Source organism: Orcinus orca, chromosome 16 (genome assembly GCF_937001465.1).
Source record: "Orcinus orca chromosome 16, mOrcOrc1.1, whole genome shotgun sequence".
Lineage (NCBI taxonomy): Eukaryota > Metazoa > Chordata > Mammalia > Artiodactyla > Delphinidae > Orcinus > Orcinus orca.
In genome coordinates, this window is record NC_064574.1 from 61,929,457 (window position 1) to 61,948,996 (window position 19,540).

At 42.6% G+C, this 19,540-nt stretch overlaps 1 protein-coding gene across 4 annotated transcripts in view; it reads left to right on the forward strand.

Moving 5' to 3' along the window:
- The first annotated feature begins 4,096 nt into the window (after nt 1-4,096).
- The window catches only part of BMERB1 (bMERB domain containing 1), a 171,236-nt gene continuing 155,792 nt past the window's right edge, over nt 4,097-19,540 (forward strand). For 3 of the 4 annotated variants that reach the window (XM_033428747.2, XM_049699608.1, XM_004270155.3), the window contains exons 1-4: nt 4,097-4,443; nt 7,077-7,147; nt 11,562-11,591; nt 11,674-11,779. In XM_033428747.2, coding sequence (XP_033284638.2) covers nt 4,134-4,443; nt 7,077-7,147; nt 11,562-11,591; nt 11,674-11,779 — 517 coding nt within the window. In that variant the 5' untranslated portion in view covers nt 4,097-4,133. Of the gene's footprint in view, nt 4,444-7,076; nt 7,148-11,561; nt 11,592-11,673; nt 16,671-19,540 lie in introns of those variants that run through there. The other variant, XM_033428748.2, reaches the window with a different exon arrangement.

Here is a 19,540-nt window from a genome sequence, read left to right on the forward strand (position 1 = left end):
AAGAAGAGACAAATATACAGCAATAGTTGTAAAACCATCTCAGCCTTCGAAGTATTCATTCCTCTTTCTTTCAATTCCCATTAAGTAAATACATTGAGCTGCTTGATAAAGATCACCATAGATTTTGGAGGATATTTGCCTCTACAGATTGTTACCAATCCCCAGCCTCACTGGCTTTCTGTGAAGAGAAAATTAATTCATGTAGTAAAGTGCTTAGTAGAAAATTGACACCTGCAGTGGGCTCTCCGTAAATGTCAGTCAATCCCTTTGGGGTTGCCAAATTTAGCAAAATAAATTTTAAAAATAGAGGATGCCCTTGGGACTCCCCTGGCGGTCCAGTGGTTAGGATTTGAAGTTTTCACTGCAGGGGACACGGGTTTGCTCCCTGGTCAGGGAACTAAGATCCTGCAAGCTGTGAGACCAAAAAAAGAAAAATATAGGATGCCTATTTCACTTCGAATTTCAGATGAACAGTGAAAATTTTTTTAGTGTGCCCCAAATATTGCACTGGGACATACTTACACCAAGAAGTTATTCTTTGTTCATAGGAAATTCCAAGTTAAGTTGGCACCCTATATTTTACCTGGAAACCCTAATCTCTCCCTCCACCCTACTTTCCTGCAATTTTCTCCAATTTTGCTCTATTTTTCTCTCTAAAAACTTTGGTTAAGGGAATTGTGTAGGAATCATTAGGGAGATTTTCTTTTTTTCATAATGAAGACCACAATTTTCTCTAATTTAGGCAGGAACTCGTTTTTTGTTTTTTTTTTTTAAGCACTGCAAATACAAATCCTTCCCACAAGCCCATAGTTTAGTGCCTGGCACATAACTGTGCTCAATGAATATTGATCAACTGAATGAATGAATGAAAGATTGCCTGGAAAAACCGATGGTCCTGATCTCAGTGTGCTGAGAAATGGGTAGTTTGATTTCAGCTAATGTGATCAATTGCTGTTAGAGGAGATCAAAAGGATTACAGAGAAGAAAGGCACGAATAATGGCCCTCCAAAGATGTCCATGTCTTAATCCACAAAACCTGTGAATATGCTATTTTACACGGCAAAAGGAACTTTATAGATGACTCTTAAGAAAAGGATATTGAGATGTGGAGATCACCCTGCATTATCCAGGTAGGCTGAATGTAATCATAAAGGTCCTTCTAAGAGAGAGGGCAGGTGGGACAGAGTCAGAAAAGACTATGTGACAATGGAATGACAGAGAGAGAGATTGGAAGATGCTATGCTGCTGGCTTTGAAGGAAGGGGCCATCCAGGAAGGCAAGGGGGCCTCTAGAAGCTGGAAAAGGCAAGGACATGGATTCTCTTCTAGGGCCTCTGGAGGGAATGCAGCCCATGGACCCGTTTTTTTTTCCTTTGGCTGCGCTGCGTGGCATGTAGGATCTTAGTTCCCCAACCAGGGATCCCTGCAGTGGAAGCATGGAGTCTTAACCACTGGACTGCCAGGGAAGTCCCCATGGACCCATTTTAGACTTCTGACCTCCAAACCTCTGAGGACAACAAATTTGTGGCAACTTGTCACAGCAACAATGGGAAAATAATACAAGGGGAATGTAAGTAATAAACAAAGAAAGGTGCGTGCTAGGAGCCTGCTTAGCTGGGACAAGTCTGACAGAAAGATTTACTTGGGACCAGTAACAAGCACAAGGAGAGGGGAGGGATGAGAATCAGCATATGGGCGGATAGAAAGGGTCAAAGAACACAGAAATTGGCAGATTCCCAAGAACTGAAGAGAATGGGTGTATTAATCTGCCCTAGGGCTTTCAGAACAAAATACCACAGACAAAGTGTGTTTAAAAATATATTTTCTCCAGTTCTCTGGGCTAGAAGTCCAAGGTCAAGGTGTCAGCTGGTTTGGTTTCTTCTGAGGCCTCTCCCCTTGGCTTGCATGTGGCCTCCCTCTCACCATGTCCTCACATGATCTTTCCTCTGTGCATGCACTGCCCTCGTGTCTCTTTGTGTGTCCAAATTTCCTCTTCTTATTAGGATGCCAGTCAGATTGGATTAGGGCCCATCCTAAGGGCCTCATTTAAAAAAATTTTTTAAATTAATTAATTAATTTTTGGCTGCGTTGGGTCTTCGTTGCTGTGCGCAGGCTTTCCCTAGTTGCGGTGAGCGGGGGCTACTCTTCTTTGCGGTACGCAGGCTTCTCATTGCAGTGGCTTCTCTTGTTGTGGAACATGGGCTCTAGGCGTGCGGGCTTCAGTAGTTGTGGCATGCGGGCTCAGTAGTTGTGGCTTGCAGGCTCTAGAGCACAGGCTCAGTAGTTGTGGCGCAGGGGATTAGTTGCTCCACGGCATGTGGGTTCTTCCCGGACCAGGTCTTGAAACTGTGTCCCCTGCATCGTCAGGTGGACTCTTAACCACTGTGCCACCAGGGAAGTCCCAGGGCCTCATTTTTAACTTAATCACCTCTTTAAAGGTCTTATCTCCAAATACAGTCATATTCTGAGGTACCGGGTGTTAGGGCTTCAACATATGAATTTTGGGGGGACACAATGCAGCCCATAACAGTAGGGTTGACAAACTGAGGAACAATCTACGATATAACTGATTAGTGCCCCAGATTGGAGACTAAGGTGATCTATGACAATTCAATACAAGGCAAAGTGATCCAGAATTGAAAGCCAGTCCTTGACAAAGGATTTTAGTGGGACAATTGGCAATAGTTTGAATAAGGTCTGTAGATTGGGTAATAGTATTACATCAGTCGTTCTGAAAATTGTACTATGGTTATGTAAGATGTCAATATTGGGGGAAGCTTGGTTGAAGAATATATGGGAACTCTGTACTATTTTTGCAAGTTTTCAGAAAGTCTGGAATTATTTCAAAATAAAAAGTTAAAAATCAAAAAATTAATAATTAACTAAAATAGGGTAAACAAATAGAAGAGAGAGGGAGAAAATGAGAATGGAATTGGGTGTGACAATGAAGGAAGGAAAAATAGAGGAAAAGAAGCAAAGAGGAACTGATTTCCATGAGGTCAGAGGTTATATCTGCTGTTTGGGTTTCCAATGACCCCCTGCTTTTGGGACCTCAGCATATGATTTGGGAGGTAATATTCATTGAGGCACAGACTCTGAAAAGAAGGCAGTAGCCCCATTGAATCCCACCTCACATTCATGAAAGGCCTCAAAGTTTAACTTCTGACATTGTCTCTAAAGATTGTTACATAGTCAGTGTGTGTGTCGAAAGTGTGAATTCCTTGTATGTTAAGACATTTAAAATACACTGCCATCTTGGTAACTGAGTTTTGGTATTCTGCCCACACCACTTTTTTTCCCCAATTTTCCCCTTCTTTTTTAATCTTTTTTGGTTCGTTTTGAGATATAATTCACATACCATACAATTCATCATTTTAAAGTGCAATTAGGGACTTCCCTGTTGGCGCAGTGGTTAAGAATCCGCCTGCCAGTGCAGGTGACATGGGTTCCAGCTCTGGTCTGCAGAGCAACTAAGCCCGTGGGCCACAACTACTGAGCCCATGCGTCACAACTACCGAAGCCCGTGCGCCTAGAGCCAGTGCTCCCCAACAAGAGAAGCCACTGCAAGGAGAAGCCCGCGCACCACAACGAAGAGTAGCCCCCGCTCGCCGCAACTAGAGAAAGCCTGCGCGCAGCAACGAAGACCCAACGCAGCCAAAAATAAATAAATAAATAAAATTTTTAAAAGGGTCTTTAATGGTTTTCCGTGCAACTGTTACCACTATCTAATTATACAATAGTTCATCACCCCAAAAAAGAATCCCACACCCGGTTAGCAGTCACTTCGCATCTCCCCCATCGCCCAGCCCCTTAAGTCTGTAAGGATTTGCCTGTTCTGGACATGACTTGTAAGGGGTTAATGCATATGCGGACCAGCAGTATTTCAAAAGCTCAGCCTCCAGGATCGCCAGTGGCCACGGGATTGGTCGGTGCAGTTGGGTGTACGCGGGGCGCCCAATCGCCTTCGAGCGTGGAGAGGAGGCAGGTGCAGGTGGCGGGAGACGGTGCGCCGGTGGCTGGGGGCAGAGGGCGGAGGCCGGGGGTAGGGGGTAGGGGGTAGGGGGCAGGGGGCAGGGGGTGGTGGGCGTGGCCCGAAGCTGGCGGCGGTCGCTGGCCGGCGCCCAGGGCACGGGCATGGCGGGCTGGTGGCGGGAGCTCCTGCGCACCGTCCGGCGCTACCCTTGGCCCACGAACGTGCTGCTCTACGCCGCGCTCTTCTCAGCCGGCGACGCGCTGCAGCAGCGGCTGCGGGGCGGCGCTGCTGACTGGCGGCAGAGGCGGCACGTGGCCACCGTGGCCGTGGCCTTCCACGCGAATTTCAACTACGTGTGGCTGCGCCTGCTGGAGCGCGCGCTGCCGGGGCGCGCGCCGCGCGCCGTCCTGGCCAAGGTGCTGTGCGACCAGGCGTTCGGCGGGCCGGTGTACGTCTCTGCCTTCTACTTCGGTGAGTAGCCGGGCCAGGCACCTGGGGGCCGGAACTGGGGGACGGAGGCGGATCCGGAATTGGAGGACGAGACGCAGGGGTCGGGGTTTCAGGGGCTGGGACCAGGCAGGAGCCTGGGGCTCTGGGGGCCGGGGACCGGGGCTGGAATCCTGGGGTGGGGGCCAGGGTTCAGGGGACTGGGAGGGTCTGGATGAGGGCCGGAGGTCGAGGTGCGAGGGTCGAGAAGTTTGGGGACCGTGGATTTAACAGGATTGAGGGGAAAGAAATTGAGGGAAGGTTGCCGGAGAGGCCAGGAATTAGGGGGCCAGGTCGCAGTTCGGACGCTGGGTTGCCCGTAGTCTGGGGCTGGAGGTTTCAGGGGTCCTGGGGCGTACGTAGGCCGGAAGTGGGGAGGCAAGGCTGGGGATCCATTTTCCCCTGATAAAGGTCCACGGGAACGTCGAGGAGACCCCAGCTTGCTACCATGTCAGCTGTGAGCCCCGTGACCATGTTGTGGGGCGGGGTCTCCTTTCCACTGGCGGGATACTCCTTTTCAACATACAAACAAAAGGTGAGGGGATTCAGGATGGTGCGGGCAGAGCCGGTGGAATCTGAGGTGCGGCCCGGTTCCCCTCAAAATGTGTGCTCAGGGCGGTAGTCCTGCTTTTGTAACAAGATTTCCCTGAAGGGGGTCCCATCCCCTTATCAAAACCCACAGAAAATGTCAGGAGACCTCGGACCCCTGCCATGAGAGGACTGTGTACCTGTGAGGGTCTGGGGAGCCCCCTCCTCAAAAAGTCCACCCTGGAGCCTGAGGGCCTGACTTTGGGAACCTTTCTTAGCGCCCTAAATTCTAAAAACAATGGCAAGGGCTCTGTGGCCTTCATCTTCATAGCGTTTTCTATTGCTTGGAAGGGAGTGGGCAGGGGAGGGGCACCCAATCCCCTAAGAAAATTCAAGGGTCCTGGGCCTGGCCTTGGCCTTGGAGATCACAGATCCCCCAAGGGGTCTTGTCAGTGGCTGTTGGTGCTTTCTTCTAAACTGTGTTGACGTGGTCAAGTCACCACTTTGAAGGAACCTACACTGCCCCTTGGATCTTATTTTGGGTCACTCACAGACGCCACAGGAAGCATGCCTGATGCAGTGCCAACCACATGGCCCATGGGGTCAGTGAGGTCAGGGGATAGAGGACCTGAGACCAGGAGCTGCCTGATTTGTCAGAAGATCTGTCTCTGATCCCAGCGTGTGACTTCCAGGCCAGATTGGCAAACAGGTTCCTCATGCCTGTTACTGCAGTGCCCTTGTACTCTGGTGATGGAATGGAGAGTTGGGGGCTGCTGGCATTTGGGAGTCAGATTCCTATCTAATCCTCAAACAACCCAGTGAGGCAGGTATTGTTATTCCCATGTTACAGACAAGGAAACTGAGGCTCAAAGGGATAAACAACCTGCCCGAAAGCAACACAATCCATGTCATGGTCTTCATCTCCCTGGGGGATGTCAGCATTCCTGAAACCAGAAAGATGCTGCAGTCACAGGGCTGATGGGGCCTGTGGTTCAAGCCCGAGGTCCCTGAAACCGATTCCTGCCCACATTGCTTCTTTGTTTTGCATTTCAGATTTCTGGGCCCTGTTTCCCTCTCCTCATGTTAAACTGAAGGGGGAATGGTGGGAAGGGGGTGGGTTGGATGTTTGTTCAAGGCACTTCAGACTTGGAAATTGCCTGTATCAGATGTTCCTTTGTGCTGGGGCTGCCTTGGGAGGTAGAATAGTTGTGATTGAAAGGTCTGGCTCGGAATCCATACCTGGGTTGGACTTGGATCACTATCAACCTCTCTGAGCTCTTTTCCTCCTCTGCAACTCCATCATCCTTAGCTGAGGGTTAGGAGGGTCAGATGAAAGAAAACACATCAAGTGCTTAGCGCTTAATTAGTGCTGGGTAAGTGGAATACTATTACCAATATTGGGCTCGGTTTTCTTACCGGTCCTGTTCTAAGAATCCCCTGCAATTGACTAAAAAGATTTTATTTCCCCTTCTTCCTAATCAGAGTTGGAGGAGACTTTTTAAAGCACTGTCATTTTCACACCTTTCCTAAAATAGGAGGGTTTTGTCTTTGTTCCCTGACTTCCTTTTCAGGATTGTTGAACGTCAAAATTTTCCAGATGTTTTTAGGAAGTCTGAACTGGTGTTCTGCTTTCAAATTCCATTTAGAAAGCCTCTTAGATGGGAAATCTGCAGTTGCTAGAATACCCAGAGTCCAGCAGCCTTTTTGTAAAAGAAGGAAATTAAATTTTTAAAATTTTAAACATTTCACAACATGTTTTGAAGGGAGAGAAGAAAAGTCACCAATAGTCCCACCATGCTAACACTGAGGTTTTTGTGAATTCTCTAACAGCTTTTTAAAAAAATAATCATTCTGCTATAACTCGGTACCCTGCTATTCTCAGTTCATATTTATCATCACTTTAAAATTTACCTAACTTTAGAATGGAGATTATCTTTTGTTTTCACTGTTGGGTCAGACGGAACATACTGAGTTAGTGATAGTGGTGGTTACCTTGCATATTGGAATAGAAAACTTGAACATGAGCTGTTAAACAGTATTCTTCGTATTAAATCTTTTAAAATTCTTTTGGTGTGTGTTTTTTCAAATAGGTATGAGTATTCTCCAGGAAAAGGATGACATATTTTTGGACCTGAGACAGAAATTCTGGAATACATATAAGGTAAGACAGACTTTTGAAAATACGACCAGGATCTTTTTGTATCTTTTTAACATTAAATACATTTAAATAAAAATATTCTTGGGTTTCCCTGGTGGTGCAGTGGTTGAGAGTCTGCCTGCCGATGCAGGGGACGCAGGTTTGTGCCCCGGTCTGGGAAGATCCCACATGCCACGGAGTGGCTGGGCCCGTGAGCCATGGCCGCTGAGCCTGCGCATCTGGAGCCTGTGCTCCGCAACGGGAGAGGCCACAACAGTGAGAGGCCCGCGTACCACCAAAAAAAAAAAAAAATTCTTAAATTAGGGCTCCAGTTGGTTGGCACAGGGTACTATATTTTGACAGATCTTAAATTTGTTTTGATAGTTGAATGAGAAGCTTTAAGAGTGTCTATATGTGTTTCTGAATTTTAGTCAATGTTCACAACGATTTCTGACATTCTTATATTTATTCTTGTTAGTGATCACGGCGATTTTTTTGGAGCCAAAGAAGTTATTGCAAAATAGGAATAGTAGAATGTGAGTGGCTTAATGGAATCATTCTCACATTTAGAGCTGATGTTTCCAAGTGTGCATTCTGCTGAGTCCCTATGAAAGGAACCTTCTTGACATCACAGAGGTATTTACAGAAAAGGAAGGTGTTTCCCAGGGTTATCCTGAGGCTGGAATCAAGTCACCTCTTGTCCTGTTTGCTCAGTACAAATATATATATGATCCAATCCCACAAATATCTATTCATTTATTCAATGAAGATTTATTGAGCAGTGTCCTCAAGACCTGGCAGAGTCAGGGATGCTTTCCATCTCTGGCCTAGTGTGATTCTATTAATGACAATGTTTGATTCTATTTGATTCTATTAATGACAATGAGGTGAATTTTCAGGATTCCAGAATATACACAGCCTTGTCTAGGGCTCCACATCTACTTAATTCCTGATCAAAAGCAGTGCCAAGCCAGCCCCAGCCATCCCACCACCCTCACCCACACCCCCAGCATCTTCTGTTGAACTATTCTGAGCACGAGAACCATTATCACCCGCTTGGTGGTTGAAGGCAGATGACAGGGAGGGTGGAAGCCACATGCTGCCGAGCCCCTCCGGGGGGAAAAGCATTCAGAACTCTTGTTACTTCTCTTGAGGCAAAAGTTATGGGCCCATGGTGACATCCAAATATGATTTTCTTCTGCTTTACTTTGGGAAAGGAACATTTATACATTTATACGAAGAGCAAGCCAAGCAGAGTTGTAAAAGAAAGGGGCTTTGACCAAGGATTTGCAGATATTTCAGATTCTCCTTCTTTAATGAAGACATACAGGCTATCTTCATTGGGTAGAAACGTGGCGACTTTTACACACCTTTTTAAAAACAGTGGTTCTGGGATTTCCCTGGTGGTCTAGCGGTTAAGACTCTTCACTCCCAATGCAGGGGGCCCAGGTTCGATCCCTGGTCAGGGAACTAGATTCCACATGCTGCAACTAAAGATCCCGCACGCGGCAACGAAGATCCTGGGTGCTGCAACTAAGACCTGGTACGGCCAAATAAATAAATAAATATTTAAAAAAAGAAAAAACCAAAAAGCAAAACACAACAAAAACAGTGGTTCCAAATGAGTCAGTTGTATCTATGCCCTTGAGAAGAAAGAGGGTACCGGCAGTCTGATGTCCAGCACCATTTGGGGACTTTCCTGAAGATCTCCCATAACAAGAAACTATCTGCTAGGCATTGCACTAGGTGTTAGCAGAAGATAACACAAAACATATATATATATAGATATATATATAGAGAGAGAGATATACACGCACACACATTGCTACTGTCTTTAAGGGACTTACAATGTAGTGGGGTAGATAGACAAGTAAATAGACAAACATTAACCTCAATGCCAGGAGCAGTGCTCAGAGCGTGCAAACGGGTATTTAGCACAGCATGGAGATGTAAGGGTGCGGCTCAAGGAAAGCTTCCGGGGGCAGGTTATGCCTGAGCGGAGTCTTAAAGAACTCAGGGGAGTTAGGCGGATACCTGGGGCCTTTCCAGGGGCAGAAGGAGCCGAGGAAGGAATGCATAAAACACTGTGGTGTACCTGTAAGGGAGAACCTACAAGAGATGCTATTCATAGAATATAAAATATGAATTGAGGAACAACTGCAAATGACTTTGGATCTTGGAAGGTGTTGAAGGCCATGCCAAGGATCTTGAACTTAAGTGATTACTGGCAAGGGAGACCAGTTAGAGGGTTACTGTGACCAAGTTCACGTAAGAAATCATGAAGCAGTGGGCAGAGGAAGGATTTCAAAAATACTTAGGAGATAGAATTGGTAGGTCTTGATGATGGATTGGAAGTAGGGTTGATGGGCAAGGACACATCTACGGTGACCCATCCGCATTTACTGGGTAGCGCGCAGCATTCTGTAAGCAAGAGCCCACTTTTCTCTCCCAGTTATTTGTTTATTTCTCTGTTAGCAGTAGGGACTCAGGGATTCCCATTTTTTCGATGGTTTATAACTCATTGCTGTGTTTAATTATTTTTGTTTTGCAAACGTCCCAGACTTGGCCAGTGAGAGTCGCTTCAAGCTGCCTCCTATTTCCTTGTGAGAGTCCCCCCATCTTTTTTTTTTTTTAAGCCACTTCCTTACTTTATATCATAAAGATAGATGTTCTAGGCTCATCTTGTACCTTGTACCTGCCCTACTCTGGCCCTGGAATCAACCATTTCTTTAGGAGTCCTTTTTCCTTTTTGTGGGGAATGGCATGGGAGACCAAGATCTGCACACTGAGTGGGGCTACATTCTGAAGAAAAAAAATTGCCATAAGAAGTGAAGCCATGTTTGGATGGGTTTTTCCTAAAGTAGTAAATTCTTTTTTTTTAAATAAATTTATTTATTTATTCATTTATTTAATTTTTGGCTGTATTGGGTCTTCGCTGCTGCACGCGGGTTTTCTCTAGTTGCTGAGAGCAGGGGCTACTCTTCGTTGCAGTGCGCGGGCTTCACATTGCGGTGGCTTCTCTTGTTGCAGAGCGCGGGCTCTAGGCACATGGGCTTCAGGAGTTGTGGCCCGCGGACTCTAGAGCACAGGCTCAATAGTTGTGGTGCACAGGCTTAGTTGCTCCATGGCATGTGGGATCTTCCCGGACCAGGGCTCGAACCCATGTCTCCTGCATTGGCACGCGGATTCTTAACCACTGCATCACCAGGGAAGCCCCTAAAGTAGTAAATTCTTAAATGAGTATACACTTTAAACTTTAAATAGCTTTTATTTTAAGTTTATTATAGAAACTTTAGAAAATAAAAATTAGTAAAAACAAAAAAAGAAAAAATAATACCACCTTTATATTACTAGTGTAATACCACTTGTAAGGACTATTTTAAAAACCTCTAGCTTTTTTTTTTTTAAGATATAATTTACATACCAAGATCTCTATCTTTAAAAAAAAATCCATAATGATGACTCTTTTGTCAGAATGAACAGGTTAAAGCCTGTTAAAATAAATCCATCTTTTTTTTTTGACCACACCACGCGGCCTGCAGGATCTTAGTTCCCTGACCAGGGATCAAACCTGGGCCCCACCAGTGAAAGCCCCGAGTCCTCACCCCTGGACCACCAGGGAATTCCCACAAATAAATACATCTTAAAAGCTAAACTTATTCTGTAGCATGAAGTAGTTAGAATATATTATTATCAAATCACCATAAAGAACAGTTTAGTCTAGAGTTTTAAAGATTGATGATCCTGTATTTTATCAATATTTCTCTTGCATCATTTGCATGGGCAAACAGGAAAATTGCAATATATAAATATGTGCTGTGGACTTCCCTGGTGGCTCAGTGGTTAAGAACCTGCCTGCCAATGCAGGGGACACGGGTTTGAGCGCTAGTCCGGGAAGATCCCACATGCTGCGGAGCAACTAAGTCCGTGAGCCACAACTACTGAGCCTGCATGCCACAACTACTGAAGTCTGTGCGCCTAGAGCCCGTGCTCCACAAGAGAAGCCACCGCAATGAGAAGCCCGCATACCACAACAAAGAGTAGTCCCCCCTCGCCGCAACTAGAGAAAGCCCGCACGCAGCAACGAAGGCCCAACGCAGCCAAAAGTAAAATATAAATAAATTTAAATAAATAAATATGTGTTGTTATTTTGAAAGCAGTTGTCTTCCAGAATTGGTACTGATTCAGGTAGACTTTTTATTGTAAATTTGTGAATATAATAAAAATCTTTATTCTTGTGCCTAACGGCTGTTTGTACAACTCCTTACCCTCTTCCACTCAAGAGACCATAAGTAGTCTAATTTAATCTGCTTAGTCTGAAATGTAATACCGCGTCCACATTCCACCTGCCTGGTGTTTCTTAATGCTTTATAGAACGAACTGTGTGATCGTTTTGTGCGATTAAAAAGCATCCTAATAAAGTTTCTCTTTATTCCAGAGTGGTCTGATGTACTGGCCTTTTGTACAGGTGAGTTTCAAACTGCTTAGAATGCCAACTCATGGGTCTGGTTTATATGAGCCCTAAAAGACTCTTTCTCTCTCTGTTATAGCTGACCAACTTCAGCCTCGTTCCTGTTCACTGGAGAACAGCTTACACTGGGCTCTGTGGTTTTCTGTGGGCCACTTTCCTCTGCTTTTCACAACAGGGTGGTGATGGTACCTTGAAGTCAGCTTTTACTTTCCTTTATATAAAGGGAACAAATGAAGTTGAAAGACCCCCAAAGAAATGACAAGTCAAGAACTCCCTGAAATTGCCTAATTTTTTCCCCTTAAATGCAGAGGATTGCCTGCAGATGAAGTACCCTGCTTACCAGTTATGTGCTCCATTTTGAAGAATTACTATTCTGTAGACCCAATTGTTTTGTTTTGTTTTGTTTTTTTATTGCGGTACGCGGGCCTCTCACTGTTGTGGCCTCTCCCGTTGCGGAGCACAGGCTCCGGACTCGCAGGCTCAGCGGCCATGGCTCACGGGCCTAGCCGCTCCGCGGCATATGGGATCTTCCCAGACTGGGGCACGAACCCGTGTCTCCTGCATCGGCAGGCGGACTCTCAACCACTGCGCCACCAGGGAAGCCCGATCCAATTGTTTTTTAATTAGCAATGATAACTTTCAATTCTATTCAAATCTCCTTTTTTTTCATTCTAATCCGAAAGTATTATTGATACTTCTCTAGTATTTTCTCTTCCCTAATACTTTGGTTAATATCAATAACAGTGGCAGAATGGCAGTTTATAATCATTACTATTTCTGGTCTAATATTTTATTGCCAGTTGATTTAAGGAGCTTCCATTTTGATTGTACACATCTCTCTTCTAAAATCTCAGGTTATCTCTTAGACACTTTTGGCTCGGATTACCTTTGATACCAAAAATAGTCCTTATAGTTAATTTCTGTTTACACAGAATTCAATCAGGAATATGGAATAACCAGATTTTCCCCTAAAATGCTGTATAATAATTTATTGTTATGCTAATACTAAAGTTCTGCAAGTACGTTTTATGTAAGAAGAAATGTGCACAGTGTATGATTAGTGTTCTGTATAGAGTGTATTTTACTGATGTCTTCTACTTTTATAGTTTTTAATTATTTTTTTAGTTAATGTTTTTTAGTTTTCAGCATAGTCACTTGGCTAAATATCCCATGTCCTAGATATATGAAATATATAAAATATTTCACTTTTAAAAGAAATATATTGAGTGAAGTTTCTAAAAAAAATTAATAAGTTTTCTTCTGGAAGGGAGAACTCTATTCCATAAAGTTCCAGGGAAAATGGTTACCCCAAATTCACACTGATATTATCTTTTTTAAAATTAGTGCTTTAACATAAATCTTTATAGGTAATCTTTAAGGTGTACATGAGAAACTTGATCCAGTTTTTCAGATTTACTCAGTTTTTCTAACTTCAAAACCAGTGGGTTTAACAATTATTTGACTATTTCAAGAAGTTTTAGTAATTTTCACCCGAGAATTGCATCACTATTCTGTTGCTTCCCATGGAGTGTTTCACAGATTTAAAGATGTGAAGCACTGAGATGTTAATATATTTATCTTGAGAATTTATATTTAAGATTAATTTAAGAATGTATGCCTAAATATTTTAAGCATATAATTTATATAACTTGTAATATAAATTGATATGTCATAAGTAAATAACTTTTAAGTGTGGATTTATTTGAATTTAACAGATATGAATATATTTTACATTATTGGGGCAAGAGTAAGGAAATTTCTAGATAGTTTAATTCTAAAATAATTTTTTTTCAGTAGTTTTAAAAGTAGTTCGTACAACAGAAGAGCTATTTCACAACATATAAGACACGTTTTGTCATTTGAAAAGAATATCCAGAGTAACTATAGAAAAAACTACCTGGCAATCTTTTAGATGAGCTTCAATATTACTTATGGTGGAAGAATAGTGTTTGGGAAAATATTTCAGAAAACGAACCTTGTTTATACTGTCGAGGGGGAAAAGCTTATTATTCATAAAAGTATGATAATCTTTACTCAATAATGTGTTACTCTGTACTGTAGAGAGAATATGTAGCGTGTATTCTCTGAATTTTTGCAAATAATACCCTTTTAATTTTTATGCAGGACTACTTTTTTTTTTAGCGTGAGAAATGGAACTCATTCGAAATAATGCAGTGTTTGTTTTAAAATGCTGCTGTCCTTGGTAAAACACGCTCTCAACCTTCCAGTGTTTAGAACAGAGCAGGTGGCTCTTATTCTTCTTCCAGGTTTTCCCATTCATAAGGTTTCTTTAACTTGCTTGTGTGTTGCCACCTGGCCCCTTTTCTGGCCCCCTGGTTGCTCAGGCAAAGGCAAAACCTTTCATTGATTTCCCTTGACAGAGTTGAGGTAGACTGAATTTTCAAAACAACTTGACCTAGTACGTGTAGAAAACAAAAGGGAAATTTAGAGGATGTTGAAGCATTTTTTTGAAAAAAGTTTACAGAATATTGCTTTTTGATCCTGGGTCCTGGCATTTGAGGTATTTACCTTGTAACTCTAATGGCATCTACCCAGCTTTCCTACTTTTCTGATGCCCTGGTGGTCATTGTATGGTTATGCCATTGGCCACCACTACCAGGGAGTTGTCTCCTTGGCCCTGCTACCAGTAAAATCAAGCGTGCCCAGTCCCACCTTTTTGGACTTATGGTTTCCATTTCCAGTCTCAGATATAGGCCTTTTACCCAGATAACTGAAAAATGATTTCTCAGTTCAGGGGAGATCTTTTCCTTCTATACAAGTGGATGCAACCATCCTTATAGTCCACCAGGATAACCATAGTAGATAAAATTTCATAACCCTTATGTAAATAATAAATGTTATTAAAGGGCCACTGTAGGGATGTGAAGAGGGTAAACAACAAGGCGATAACTGTTAAAAGAAGTCCGTGGTCTAGTTGGGAGTATAAGTGAAGAAATTGATAATCAGGTTCTCAGGACATCTAATCCGATTCATCATTCATTGCTTGAACAACATCCGTGACAAGTGGTCAATAGAAAGCTTGAATATTACTCAAGTAATGCTTCCCAGCTGTAGGTTAGTGACATAAGCAGTAGGTACTTTGAAATCATGGTGCCTGAGGCAACCTGGGAAGGCTCCATGGAGGAGATGCCTGAGCTGGGTCTTGAAGGATGGAAAGTCACAAGACTGAAGGTCTGTGAACTGGAGTGGTGATGATAGGATCAGATGAGATGAGATCTTGAAAGAGAAGAAAAAGAAAAGGCATTTAAGTTCTAAATTAGAGGGAAATTTCCATTGGCTGTTCCTCAACTTTGAATAAAGTAGATGTTTCTGTCCAGCTTACTTGTAATTAAAAATCATGCATAATTTGTAACCTATCAGTCTTTTTCATTTGTAGGAAAATTAATGAAAGTTATTCCCTTTTAGCTATATCATAGTGGGTTTGGTGAGGAAAAATTAGACAATGTGAGAGTTTGCAAGTTTGCAATTTTTTTTGCATAACAATTTCTGATAACAAGTTTGAGAGTGGCACGTAAAAATATTTTCCTCAAAATCTGTCAGTAAGGTGATTCAGCAGACAAAGTAATTATCTGCCCACTACACAGTCAGTGAAATTTTGCATTTAGGGGTTCATGAGATTTTGCATTTAGGGGTTCATTTAGGGGTTCATGAAGGGTGCTTTAGGAAAACTTTATCTTATTTGTATTGATGTTTTGGGGGGCCAGAATAAGAAAAGTGTTTAATGAATCAGAGAAATTACAGCTACTAAAAGATAATTCAAAGAGAAAAACAGTTTCACATTCTAGTACTTCATTAATAATTGCAATTTTGGTTTTTAACACTTTGAAGAAAATTTTGTTTCATTTCTTTCACTGTAAAACACATAGATATAGAGATTTAACTTTGGTATTTCAGGTTGAGTCTAAATAAGGCCTCCAAATCAACTGTGTTAACCACAACCAAATTAAACATAGATAGTCTCTCTAATTGAGGTAGATGACCCAGAATTACAATTTCTAACTCACCCATACTTTATTTCTCTCCAAGAATTGTCATCCTTTAGGATTCATTTGAAGCTATTGAAAAATATCTTTTGCTAGGTGGGCAATTTACTTTTAGTTCAGTGAAATTTTATGTGAATTTCTATAGTGTTTGCCAAAACAAATTATGCCCAGAACACGCTTAACCATATATTCTGGAGGCAGCTTTCATTTGAAATTAGGTTCATTAAATTAGAAATTTAATGGATTTTTTGTGCCTGAAGATCTTGACCTTGCATTGACTACACTTAACCTAGTTTTACCCACAATGTTTAGAATCTAAAGGAACAGAAAATGCAATTAAACAACTATTGAAAATTTTTCTTTTAATAATGGGGAATAAGTGAAAGGGGAAATCTGGAGATTAACAATAAAGGATGTACTTAGAACTTCAAGCTACTGTGAGCAGTAGCCAACCAAGTGAATAAAATGGAATAGTTAGTAACTGAGTAACATTATTGGCATATATCAGAAGCATATCTTTTTTTAGTTCTCTTCCCCCTTGTGTCTTCCTTTCCTTAAATCTTTATTTATCCATACCTTCCTTCCTTTCTCTGTCGAATGGCCATAACAAGCCCCCTTCTCCTGTCCTTCATCCCTCCCTAACCCTGACCACCCAAGACAATCCAAGGGGACAGAATAACTGTGATGAAGTTAGGGATCAGACTACTTAAGTGACATAACAGCCATGATGTAGAGAGATGGTAGCAGAGCCTCCTCTTTGGATCTTTTCTTCCCTCTGGGGGAAGAAAATGTGGAAGGATCAATCAGCCCTAGGGAGAATTTTGAAGTGAGTGAACATTCTGGAGGCAGCTTCCATTAGAAATTAGGTTCATTTTCTGAAAGTATTAGAAAGTTAATGGGTCCTTGTACTTGAAGATTTTGACCTTGAAGTGTCCCCTTTCTTTTCAGAGATCCTCTCCTTCCTCTGGATGCCCGTTCCCTGCATTCTCTCTGACTTAGTGCGATATCTTCCAAATCAGTTCTCATGTCTTTTCCTCACCTCTCAAAACTCCCATTCTCTCTATCTGACTGATTTCAGAAAAGTAGAAAAGTAGTAAACCTACATTTAGAAAAGTAGGTTTATTAAGCTAATTAACTGAGATGTGGATGACAGCCTTTCTAGTTGAGTTTTGTTTTTCTTTATTTTAATTGCTAACACAAATGAATCTCTGGATGGAATTTTAGTAACTATTGCTGTGGTGGGAGGGGGTGGAGATAAGAGGGTATTTTGTGGCAAGAAGACCTCTGAGACACTTTACATTATGCTGTCTATCACTGCAACGTATTGTGAACCTTCCACAATGGATAATCATTATCTGTTTGCACATTTGTATTCCCTTCTAGACTGAGCTTCTGGAGGGAAGAATATATTTCTTATGCATACTTGTATCTGAAATGTCTAGCACAGTGTTGGGCATGTAGCAGAGGCCCTGTAATACTGCTGAATGAATGAATGTAATTTGGATTTCTCATCTTTGTTTTTTGCCTCTGGACTGCTGCTGAGCAGTCTGGACTGATGGCCCTTTCGTTTTCATCCCCATGTGCAGGCAGCTGTTTCTGTCTTAAGCTGGGCACAGTCCAGACCTTCACCTACTTTGGCCTCAGGCCCATAAAATTGTCTTTTCTTGGAGATGGTTATGACTTGTAGGCTTTGATGCCCCTGGCCCAACTTGCACATACCCTCTGAAAACCATCTCGTCACACCTCTCCCCAGCTCTACAAAGACTGGATTGTTTGTCTTTAATAATTGGGTGGAGGGGGCTTCCCTGGTGGCACCGTGGTTAAGAATCTGCCTGCTAATGCAGGGGACATGTGTTTGAGCCCTGGTCCGGGAAGATCCCACATGTCGCGGAGCAACTAAGCCCGTGCGCCACAACTACTGAGCCTGTGCTCTAGAGCCTGCGAGCCACAACTACTGAGCCCACGCGCCACAACTACTGAAGCCCGTGCGCCTAGAGCCTGTGCTCCACAACAAGAGAAGCCAGAGCAATGAGAAGCCCATGCACCGCAACAAAGAGTAGCCCCCGCTCGCTGCGACTAGAGAAAGCCTGTGCACAGCAACCAAGACCCAACACAGCCAAAAAAAAAAAAAAAAAAAATTTAAAAAGGGTGGAGGGAATTCCCTGCAGTCCAGTGGTTAGAACTCCATGCTTCCACTGCAGGGGCCCTGGGTTTGATCCCTGGTCAGGGAACTAAGATCCCGCAAGCCATGTGGCATGGCCAAAACAAAAAAGGGGGAATTGGGTGGAATCTTGATAGTTGGGCCTTCTCCAAACCACTAGATTACCCTTTGTGATGGTTAGTTTTATGTGTCCACTTGACTGGGCCACGGGGTGCCCAGATATTTGGTCAGTCATTATTCTGGGTGTTTCTCTGAAGGTGTTTTTGGATGAGAGTAACATTTATATTGGTAGACTAAGTCAAGCAGATTGCCTTCCCTAATGTGGGTGGGCCTTGTCCAATCAGCTGAAGGCCTGAATAGAACAGAAAGGCTGGCCTCATCCCAAGTAACAGAATTCTTACTGCCTGACTGCCTTCAAACTGGGACATTGGCTTTTCTTCTACTGTTGGACTCGAACCATTGTATATATATATATATATATATACCACATCTTCTTTATCGATTCATCTATTGATGGACATTTAGGTTGCTTCCATGTCCTGGCTATTGTAAATAGTGCTGCTGTGAACATTGGAGTGCATGTATCTTTTCGAATTAGAGTTTTCTCCAGATATATGTCCTGGAGTGGGATTGTAAGATCATATGGTAGCTCTATTTTTAGTTTTTAAAGGAACCTCCATACTATTCTCTGTAGTGGCTGCACTCATTTAACATTCCCATCAGGTCCCCTTCTGTTGTTTCAATATTATAATTGAACTGTTGTAGATATAATGGAAATAGTAAGTGGCTGTCAGGAAGTTAACTTGGAGGATGGGAGATGGAATTCCTTTCCTTGTACCCATCTGTTAGCTTTTAGTTCTAGAATTTGAAGGGGGATAGAACAAATGAAATAAAGTAACATGTAGAGTTCAGGTTTGTTAAAGTTTCATGGGTCATTCTTTCTGAATGTCTTCTGCATAAGGGTTGTAAATTGGAAAGTTGAAACAGAAACTGCTAAACCAAAGTGAAAATATTCCCTGTCCACTTGATTTCTTCAATAGCAGGCCTGTAAATTGAAGATTAAGAGAATGTTCTTAGGGGAGAAAAAAAGTATGTCAGTAAAGTTGTTGTACATTTGGCCAGTTTAACTTTTTGCTATGAAAGGAAAACGGGAAAAAGTCAGTTTATGCATGGGTTGAATGCCACAGAAAACAATATTTAGAGGACTTAATAAAGGAACATGAAGTATTAAATTAATATACTGAACAGTAAGATACAGACCCACCACACAAAAATGATAATTTGCCAAGTTTTTGCAGTCTGTTTTTGCTCCATAATGATAAGTATTACTAAAGTGAACCACAATTTCCAGGCTTTTGGCCAATAATGAATTTGTGAGAACAGTATTAGAGAATCTTCTGCAGCTGATGTGTGAATTTTTTTTTTAAGGGTGATAGGTAAGTTGCTTGTAATATGTTATTTATTTACCTCTGTAACTATTTATTTAGGCTGCATTGGGTTTTTGTTGCTGCGCCCGGGTCTCTAGCTGTGGTGAGCAGGGGCTACTCTTTGTTGCGGTGCGCGGGCTTCTCATTGCGGTGGCTTCTCTTGTTGTGGAAACAAGACCCATATATATGCTGTCTACAAGAGACCCACTTCAGACCTAGGGACACATACAGACTGAAAGTGAGGGGATGGAAAAAGATATTTCATGCAAATGGAAACCAAAAGAAAGCTGGTGTAGCAATTCTCATATCAGACAAAATAGACTTTAAAACAAAGACTATTACAAGAGACAAAGA